The sequence below is a fragment of the Elaeis guineensis genome, chromosome 3 (genome assembly GCF_000442705.2).
Source record: "Elaeis guineensis isolate ETL-2024a chromosome 3, EG11, whole genome shotgun sequence".
Taxonomy (NCBI): domain Eukaryota; kingdom Viridiplantae; phylum Streptophyta; class Magnoliopsida; order Arecales; family Arecaceae; genus Elaeis; species Elaeis guineensis.
The window spans coordinates 74,271,974-74,281,928 of record NC_025995.2 but is presented as its reverse complement, the minus strand read 5'-3'; the positions used below and the strand labels follow the sequence as shown (position 1 = coordinate 74,281,928).

At 43.6% G+C, this 9,955-nt stretch overlaps 1 protein-coding gene across 1 annotated transcript in view; it reads right to left on the bottom strand.

Annotated features, from left to right (window-relative positions):
* Nucleotides 1-2,951: 2,951 nt before the first annotated feature.
* The window catches only part of LOC105042102 (uncharacterized), a 46,405-nt gene continuing 39,401 nt past the window's right edge, over nucleotides 2,952-9,955 (bottom strand). Inside the window, exons 25-31 of the mRNA XM_010919200.3 lie at nucleotides 8,140-8,237; nucleotides 7,948-8,055; nucleotides 7,731-7,788; nucleotides 7,401-7,610; nucleotides 3,389-7,305; nucleotides 3,225-3,311; nucleotides 2,952-3,135 (exon numbers count right to left, since the gene is read on the bottom strand). Of these exons, the coding sequence (XP_010917502.1) occupies nucleotides 3,415-7,305; nucleotides 7,401-7,610; nucleotides 7,731-7,788; nucleotides 7,948-8,055; nucleotides 8,140-8,237 (4,365 nt within the window). The 3' untranslated portion in view covers nucleotides 2,952-3,135; nucleotides 3,225-3,311; nucleotides 3,389-3,414. The remainder of the gene's footprint in view (nucleotides 3,136-3,224; nucleotides 3,312-3,388; nucleotides 7,306-7,400; nucleotides 7,611-7,730; nucleotides 7,789-7,947; nucleotides 8,056-8,139; nucleotides 8,238-9,955) is intronic.

Sequence of the window (9,955 nt, the reverse complement as noted above, 5' to 3'; positions counted from 1 at the left end):
CGCGTCCGCACCTCCTCCCCCAGTTTGGAGCCGATCATCGCCACATGCTCCGCATTCCCGTCGTTTAGAGGGATCGGTACTAGATCTTCGGTTGGGCCGCCCCTCTCTTCAGTGACGTCGTCGCGAGCATCTAGCCCATCAACTGGACAGGGGTTGAATTAGTCGCTTCTTTACAAGGCTATGTTGTAGCAGTGTCTGGCCGGGGCTTGGTCTCCTCGGACCTCTCCGATCTCCTGGTTGGTGGGGAATTTCAACTTCAAATTGTAGGTTGACACGATGGCTCGGAGAGCATTGAGGCTAGGTCGGCCAAGGATTGCGTTGTAGGCTGACGGCGCCTTCACCACCAGGAAATTCACCAGAGCCCTGGATTGCCTTGGATATCGACCTGCGGCCACAGTCAAAGTTATCATTCCCTCCATCGGAACAGCATCGCCGGTAAACCCTACTAGAGGGGAGCTAATCAGCCTCAAATGACCGTCAAGGATGGACATTCTTGAAAAAACGTCGTAGAACAAAATGTCGGCCGAACTTCCATTATCGATGAGAATGCGGCGGACGTCGTAATTTGCTATATTCAAGAAAACTACAACCGCGTCGTTATGAGGGAATTGAACTCTCCGAGCATCTTCTTCAGTTAAGGTTATGGGCTCCTCGATCTTTTGTCGCTTAAGGGATACGGCTGGTACGTTTGTTGCTTCCTGCCGGGATCCCTGAGCATCTTCTTCAGTAAAGGTTATGGGCTCCTCGATCTTTTGTCGCTTGGGGGTTACGGCTAGTACGTTTGTTGCTTCCTGCCGGGATCCTCCCGAGATGGTGTTGGCGAAATCCGTTGGAGACCGATTGTCCGACTGCTCCATGCCGGCCACCGTTGCCGGAGGATGCGGGGCCTGAGAAACTGGAGGCGAGGCCGAAGCTTGAGATCCGACCGCGGAGGCCGTGGGTTGCCGTGTGGACGCCTTACGGGGAGGCATCGAGCAAAGACCAAGTGGAGGAGGGAGGAGAGGGCGCCGGAAAAGATGCCTGGGGGCAATCCCGTTGAGCGCTCCTTTAAAAACAAGGGTACTGCGGAGGTTGTGCCCTTCCTCTAGCGCCAATCCTGTTGGTGCAAAAATCCACTTGCGTCGGAGAAGCTGGAGTCGAGGGGGTCGCAGTCACCGCCGGGACCTGCAAAAGAAGTCTAAACCGGAGGTGGGGTTGCTCCGGCAAGATCCTCCGATGCTCAAGTCAGTTCTCTGCCTCAACAAGAATGGAGTGCTCAAACGAAAATTTTAGCAGAGTTTTGGGATAGAAAAAAAAATAAAATCCTTTTAATAACGTATCTGGGGCCCCCTTTTATAGACGGAGGGAGCAACAGACTGATAGCGATATCTGTAACCGTCTGGCAGTGGGCTGCCCAGGGTCAGCCGGAGTTTGTTGCGAAGAGTAGTGGAGTAGACCCGTGGCTATCACCGGGGCGTGCTACGTGGAGTCTGCCACGGAGAGTGGAGCAGCGTCCGTTGTCGCGACTTGCCAGAGGATGGAAGAATCGCGCGGGATCCGTCGCGAAAAGTGGAGCAGGATCGTGACCGTTATTGTGGCCTGCCCGGGAGTGATGGAGCCGCGTGGAATCCGTCGCAGGAAGTGGAGCAGGACTGTGGCCGTTACTGCGGCCTGCCAGGGAGTAATGGAGCCGCGTGGAATCCGTCGCAAGAAGTGGAGCAGGGCTGTGGCCGTTACTGCGGCCTGCCAGGGAGTCCAGACTTATTCGGCCACGATCCTGCTCCACTTCCCGCGACGGATGTCGCGCGATTTTTCCATCCTCTGGCAAATTGCGACAACGGACGCTGCTCCACTCTCCGTGGCAGACTCCACGTGGCACGCCCCGGTGATAGCCACGAGTCTACTCCACTACTCTTCACAACAAACTCTGACTGATCCTAGACAGCCCACTGCCAGACGGTTACAGATATGCTATCAGTCTGTTGCTCCCTCCGTCTATAAAAGGGGCCCCAGATACGTTATTAAAAGATTTTATTTTTTTTTCTATCCCAAAACTCTGTTAAAATTTTCGTTCGAGCACTCCATTCTTGTTGAGGCAGAGAACTGACTTAAGCGTCGAGGATCTTGCCGGAGCAACCCCACCTCCGTTTAGACTTCTTTTGCAGGTCCCGACGGCGACCGTAACCCCCTCGACTCCAGCTTCTCCGACGCAAGTGAATTTTTGCACCAACACTACTTATATCCATAATTATACTCATATTTTTAATATTCAGATTATATATATATCTATTTAAAATAAATATGAATGTAATTTTTTACATTCGACTAATATCTATATCTATATTTATATTTATTAAATAAAATAAATATAAATATAAATATGTTGATATTTGATCCGATTTGAATCCTAATGGAACCGAAGATGATATCATTAGCAATGTACAGGAAATAGAGTAGCGATAGCTATCCACAAGAATGACACCTGGAAGGATAACATCTCCCCCCAACACCCAAACCCTCCACCCCACCCTTCACACACACACACACACACACACACGCACACACACAAAACACACCAACAATCATCATTGAATTTTTAAATAATTTTCTCAATTCTATTCTTCCTTTTTTTTCACATGCACAAACAAGTGAACTACAAATAACGAATTAGTAGTAGTTGGGCAGTGTGAGAATGTATCATGTCCCGCGGCAGTCCTATATTCCATTCAGAGTCTCAGACAGGTTCTTTCGCATTTTAATTTATGCAAGGTGGTACCAAGAATAGATTAGGCAAACCTCGCCGACCAGCCAAAGAATTCCATTCTGTGCACCAAAAGTCATTTAACAAAGACACAAACATAAGCTGATCAACTTAAAAATTGAATATAATTAGGCGCACAACAAACACAACAGCACAGAGAATAATAACTTAGGGCAGCACTGTACATCAACATAGGCCAAAAGCCAGAACAAGTCGAACATGTGATGCAGAGTATTGCTATTAAGGTAAACAAGTATTTCAAAGGGACAAAGGCCTTATATCCAAGTAATCAACTCCAAAACTTACAGGTACATAAAAAAGGGAACTGTTTCCACTTTCACTGACCATTCCAGTCCTTGCTCTTCCTCCTTTTCAGAGCAATCTTCTTTTTTTCCCTTGCAGAACAAAAGAGGAAATAAGTAGAAATATGGCTACTCTAGCAAGAGAGATAGGAATGATAAAAAGGGTGAATGGTTCTGCATACTTCTACATTTTCTTCGTTTAATTTCTCCACTTCCTTATCATATCCTGCTTTAAACTCTACTGCACTGTCCATATATGGCTTCTTTTCCTGTTACCAAAGCATCAGATGACGAACAGATCAAGCAAAAATATAATTTAAAAAGATGAAAACTCTGATTATAATACCAAAAAGAAACAGCATTCTACTCGCTTCAATCATGCATTTCTGCAGAGCTCACACATGGAGTATGGTCTTCGGAACAACTCATTTCTGCAGGACCACAATCTTTACCACCAGGATCCACATATAGCTGACCAGAGATCTCTTTACCCGGACCATCAGGAGTCAGATCATCATCTTTGTTAGTAGGCTCGCCATCTCTCTTCAATGTTTGACTAGGCAAATTTGAAGCATTGCCACCATCTAATGCAGCACGACCAACTGTCTCTTTAGTAATTTTAGTTTCATTAGAATTATCTGTGGGACTGATATTGGCAGGCAAGTCTACTTGCTGATCCAGCTGGTCAGTCTGTCCTGACAAAGGATTATCTGACAATTGGACCACAGTGCATTTTGCAAGGTCATTAACATTCTGAGGATGCTCAGATTCTTGAGATTTAGCAAGAGATGCTGTTTCAGCCACTTCATTAAAACTAGATCTGTTTTCTTGCTGATCCAGTGCACATTCAGTTGCCCTGCATATACTGGACTCTGGTAAAGTGGTAGCTGATGTCGGACAATTTGATATAGGATGACTTTTAATTTCAGCCACAGCAGCAGCTTCCATCGTAAATCTATATTTGTTGGCAGAGCTATCCAGATTCATTTCTGCAGGAGGATCACATTCAGTTTGCTTACCAATTGGAATATTTGCATGACGATCACATTCAGTTTGCTTACCGATTGAAAATTCTGCAGTAATCCTAGCTTCAGATGTTTGCTTATCCTTGCTTGCAACATTACTTGCAATAGAAGCAGAGAAAGTGTGGTCTTTCATTATTGACTTGCTATGTCTAATGTTATTATTGAATGCAGTAGTGCAAATGCTTGCAGGGCAAACATCACTTGCAGCAGACCCTGTTAAGATTTCTTTGTGTGTACATGTTGGCTTGCTTCCAGTGTCTGTTTCAGCCACTACTGAAGATGGTTCTTCACCCCTAGCTACATCTTCTATCACAGACAATGAAGGTACTTCACCAGTCTGTGTCTTTGGATTTTGCAAACAAGATTCGTCCAGTGATGTTTTTACCTCATCAACAATAACTGCCTCCCCAGGACAAGTACTAACAACTTCAGAACTAGGAGGTATAGAACAGTCCATCTCTGTACAACTCTGTGAAAGAGGATTTTCATTGTCACTCTGCCTTTCATCAGCAGCGACCTGCATAACTGGAGTACAGACACGAGGAACTTCAACAACCACCACAATTTTTTCCTCCTTTTTGGCTTCAACTTTGGAACTGAGGTGAGATGGACCTTCACCAAGCTTCCCAGAGAAGAAGCCAGATGGAGCTTCACCAGCCTCCACAATTTTCTCCTCTGCAAGTTCAGCTCCAGGTGGGATGACAGAGCTACTAGGATGCGCAGGGAATATTTCTGTGGAGCTTACATGTGCACTTTCCAACAAAGAAGTTTCTTTACTATCAGGTTTAAGAACCTCAGGTCCACTATGTCCTTGGCATATTTGAGATGTGTTTCTTGTGAACAGCCGCTGTGCAGCAGTCTCACTGGGTAAGTTTACTAGTTGATTGACTGCACCACCAATTGCAACAGCCTCTGGTTCTGATGATGGAAGCATAGGCTCCCTGGTGTCTACAGCAGTTTTCCTCGTGCATGACTGATGCTTTATATCTGCAATGTTATTTAATTTAGATTTCCCAGGATCATGTAATAAGGTACCCATCTCACCTCCTGCAGATGATTGAGGTACCCCTGACAGTGTCAAAGAAGCTTTACCTGTAACATCCCCAGCTTTGGCATTTGTTGAAGATGATTCAGTAATGTTTGGTAAAATTTCATTTATACCAGGGGTTGATGATTTCATAATATCCTCATCAGTACCATGCACATTATCTTGGATCAATTTGATTTCTGATTTAGCAGGTGCAAGAGTTGTACCAATCAAACTGGCAGCACTTTCATTAATTGAACATATATCAGACTGCCTGTTACATTGTTTGGACAATTCTGACTTTCCACATGAAATTTCCAACTGCATAGGTGTAACAGGGACCTGAATCTTTGGCAATTTCTCTTCCAAGCCAGAAACTGTGTCAAGTGTAACATGGCTTACTATAGCATTATCAGTCTCCTGTTTCTCTCTCAAAGTGTTTGCCTTCACAGATTTTCCCCTACTATCTGTCTTCCTTGATCCTTCTAACCGCTTTAATCCTGCAAGTCGCGCACGGCGTTCACATGCTGCTGTTGAAGAATTGCTTCTACTTCTTGGTTCGCGAGCAGTGGCTTTTTTCCTTGTAACTGAAGCTTTGTTCCCAGGTCCTTTTTGGATTACATTAGGGACTGGAGAACATTGCATTTGAGATAAAGGGACTGCAACGAGTACTGTTCCATGCTTCATGCTCTCGGACAATGCACCTGGTGCTATGTCAAGGTTTACATTTTCCTGGTGTTTGATGACTTCCACAGGTGTCAGGCACTGTAGTTCAGCACTGGAGGTGGCTTTGTCACCACTTGCACCACTTATAAGGCTAGTCTTAAGGGCATCACTTTGAGGTTCTACTATAACAACGTTTTGAAGGGAAGCATCATGCAACTTTTCAACTAATTTCTGCTTTTCACAGGATTTAACATCAGGACTTGTTATCAGTTTCTGGACACTTCGAGTAGAACTATCATCTTGTTTTTCAACCTCCTGCTTTTTCTCACTAGATTTAATATCAACACTAGTCGTTACTTTCTGCATTCTTGCAAGAGAAGAATCAGCTTTTTTCTCAGTTGGACACTGCTTCTCGGTTGACTTGGGATCAGAACCAGGTACTGTTTTCTGGGTGCTTACAAGAGAATATTCATCTTGCATTTCAGCTGGTTTCTGCTTATCAGTATATGTGACATCTGTGCCCACATGATTTCTTCTGTCTTCCAAATTTTGTGCAAACACAGGCATCGCAGATGCAAATGGCACAAACATTTGACCTGGACAAGCTTGCACCATAATACCTTTCACATTATCATGCATCTTTGACTGCATAAAGCTCATACTATCTGCACTTGCAGTCCATTTTGTTCCAATAGAAGCTGCTTTAATATCATAAGCAGGATTTCCCCTTCCTGATTGTTTTATGTCCACAGCAGGTAAGATATTCTTAAATTTCTCGGGCCCTTGTAGTGAACTGGAGGCTTTGCCAGCGGCCCCGTCAACAGTGTTTTGCAATCCTGAAATAGGGTTGACCTGGTAGCACACAGGAGGTGCATTTGTAATTCCTGAACTTTTGTCAACACTTGGACTCTCCTGGGCAAATGCAGAAATTGCAGATGTATTATTTGGTGCTTCAGTACCCTTTGGAGCTCCAGTAACCATATTAGCTTGAGCTCCAGCAGCAGAAGACACGCACTTCTGTTTTCTGCCACCTCCTCGAGGTGTTTCTCCAGTCTGAGTCTTCCGACGCTTAGCTTGAACTAACATTTGAGGGCCAGGTGATGGAAGAAAAGCTGTAGTTCCTACACCAATCTCATGCTGTGCATTCCTAGTAGTTTCCTCCATAGAAACGCGACCTACACCAGCAACCGTCGAGCAAGCAGAAATGCTCTCTCTCTGAGGTCCTGTTTCCTGTTTGCTGATAATATTTGATGGTGGAGCAGCTGGAGATGGTGTGACACCTGTTGCCGCTCTCTTTGGTCTACCCCTTCCCCGTTTTGCTGGAGGTGGTGTCTCCTTACATGGCTGCAATGACTCTTTGGATGTAGCTGACAGATTTTTTGATGAAGATGGGTGCACCTCTCTGGCACTCACCTTCGGGCCACCTGAATCATTTGTCAGACTTGGATCTTTGGGTGCTTCTGCAGGTTGGGGTGACTCAGGCAAATCAACCTGACATAGTTTTTCAAATTCTTCTTCTGTCCACTGATCTTCATAAGAACGGACCTGGGGGAAAAATTTTTAAAAGAAATTATTGCAAAATGCAAATACATAAATATAGACAACTTGTTCTGAGTTGTATGTTGAAATATGACACCAACCTCACGAGCCCGTTTACCCCTTCCATATTGATGCGTGTCCAGGCCCACAAGAGACTCGCCTTGTTTTTCTACATTGACATTTTGGGATTCATATATCATCATAGCTTCATAAAGAGGTTTCAGGTCCTCATCTGTAACAAGACGAGAAGGCATGGGTAATGGCTCCAGCCCTTCTGCTGAACTCCCCTGAACCAATCTCTGCCATGCTGCCTGCAGGCATTTGAAAAGAAACCCCATCAGTCAACATAAAAGCCTCTGTTCATTAGATCTTAAAGTGCATTATCAGAAAACAGAAACTAAATGCACATGCATTAGCAAGGAATGACAGACCATCTCTTCTTCACGCCTTTGTTTGTCAACAGATTCAAAAACATCAATCTCAGATTCACTACAAAAGAGAACATAATAAGATAGTATGTTATTCATGTTAAACTGCAAAAGAACAGAATAAAGGCTTATTTACCTACAAATTCAGTGGCTAGAATAGATTATGTCATCTTAAAAGGGTAATAGAGTAGTATGCGATATATATAAAAAAAAATGATACCTGCGGACTAGGAGATCATTGAGAGCATCATCATCTAAAACAGGAGCTGCCTCTTCTTTCTTGCACTCCCTAAGGAGGGATTCCAAATATTCCCTTCGATCTTCAGCACTGTACTTCATCAAACCAAAGGCATCAGAATATTAGAAACTGTTCAACCTGACCCTTATATTCTTTGATTTTAACACAAAATACCTTGTGTTATTGTCAAAAAAGCCCGCTGTTATACTCTGATTAGCAACACCCAGTTTGTGCTCAGCTGCAGCTCTAACTTGTTCTTCTACAGTGCGGACCTGTATCACATTAAACATAAGAAATATGTCAGGAAATACAAAAATCAGCATACTGGAATTACAATTGAATCCTTAAGAATTAAAAATAAAGTGAAATCAAAGAGAATTTAAGCCAAAAGAATTAGATGAGCTACTAGTGGGCAACTAATATCACCAAGCGTATTTTATAATATGTGCAAAAAGCAGTGATGTTCTGGAACCTATATTCAGGGACTGAAGACAACATTTATTTAGGACAAATGTAAGGCTCAATAATTCAAGTTTACCCTCCTTTTCCCTCAAAACAAAATGCTCAATAACTCAGCATGTGTAAAGAATAACTTATGAATATGAATAGAGAGGGGGAAAAGAATCAGTGCATTGTTTATATCAGAAAAAAAGCAATAAAGAAATGGTAAGCAGGAGGTACAAGATGGCTGCATGTCAAAAATAGCAAAGATTGAAGAAGCACATGCCTGTGCAGTGCTAAACTGGCACAATATCCCGCCCCCCACCCCCCCACCCCCCCACCCCCAAACAGCAACCCCAACTCCCCTAACCTCCTCTCATTTAGTTATGTCTAAACATTCATTTGCTTGTTTCTGTAGATGCCTTCTTGTGAAAGTTCTCAAGTTTATCAGTTGATGCACTTGTACATTAAGAATGTTTATTTTCTTGGATCATATTAAAAGTTTTATTTGTGAAAATTCATGTTCAGTTGGCACCCCTCTAATTTTATTTAGAAACTTTTGGTGATTGTGTATTTGATTTTAAAATATTATATATCTAGCTATAAAAGAATTGATAATTGCTTGACCCAAATTGCAGATCCATCCCAGCCCAGATCTAAACATTTTAGGTTGGCTCTAGGACATACTTGACACTTGCCAGGCATGAATTGGTTGTTGGTTCTAAATTTTTTTCCATATGCCTGGCCCAATTGATCTGGTTAGCCAACCAGTCAGACCAGGGTCCAAAATCATGATCCAAAATTTTACCAGGTTAGGTCTGGATCGAGGATGCTCCTGTCCCTGTCCCACCCAGTCACAACTCGATCCCCAATCATTACCATCTCCTCTTTTACCCTCTCCCTCGAAACCAGATCCTCTCTCACTTCCACCCTCTATAGACTAGATCTTCTCTCAATGACACTGCTGCAGGGATAGGGAGTTCAGGCAATATTGCATCAGTTGGACTAGGTCAGGGTTTGGGACAAAGAATGCAGACATTAGGCCAGAAGTCACACACCTGGAACAAGCCAGCACACATTGCCTTGATGCTAATCAATTGGCCTGAACCTGGACAAACCCAATAGATGCTTAGATCTAATCTAATGCGGTCACTATCTCCATTACATTCAACCACCAATAATAGTTCTAACAAAACCCTCCCTACAAGCTGACAAATCAAAACTCATTTATCCTTGAACCATCTCTTATGGGCATGTCTTTATAAATCATCAAGCTCTAGCTCAAATACTCATGTATTGGGTGAATGGCCAGAGTACTTCCTCTCATACATATTTTTCCATGCTTGAGTCTGCTTCTAGCAGGTTATTAAAGGAGCGGTTCTCTAGATTCAATTCTAGTATATGATGGTGTGTGGCCTCTTAGTCATACTACGAAGGACAAATGCTTTCTATCAAATGCCCCTTCCTTGATCAATGTATGGAATCTTTCTTCAAACACAAGGCATAAGCAAAAGGTCCCAGTCCCACCATGGTCTGCCAACCTGTTCGG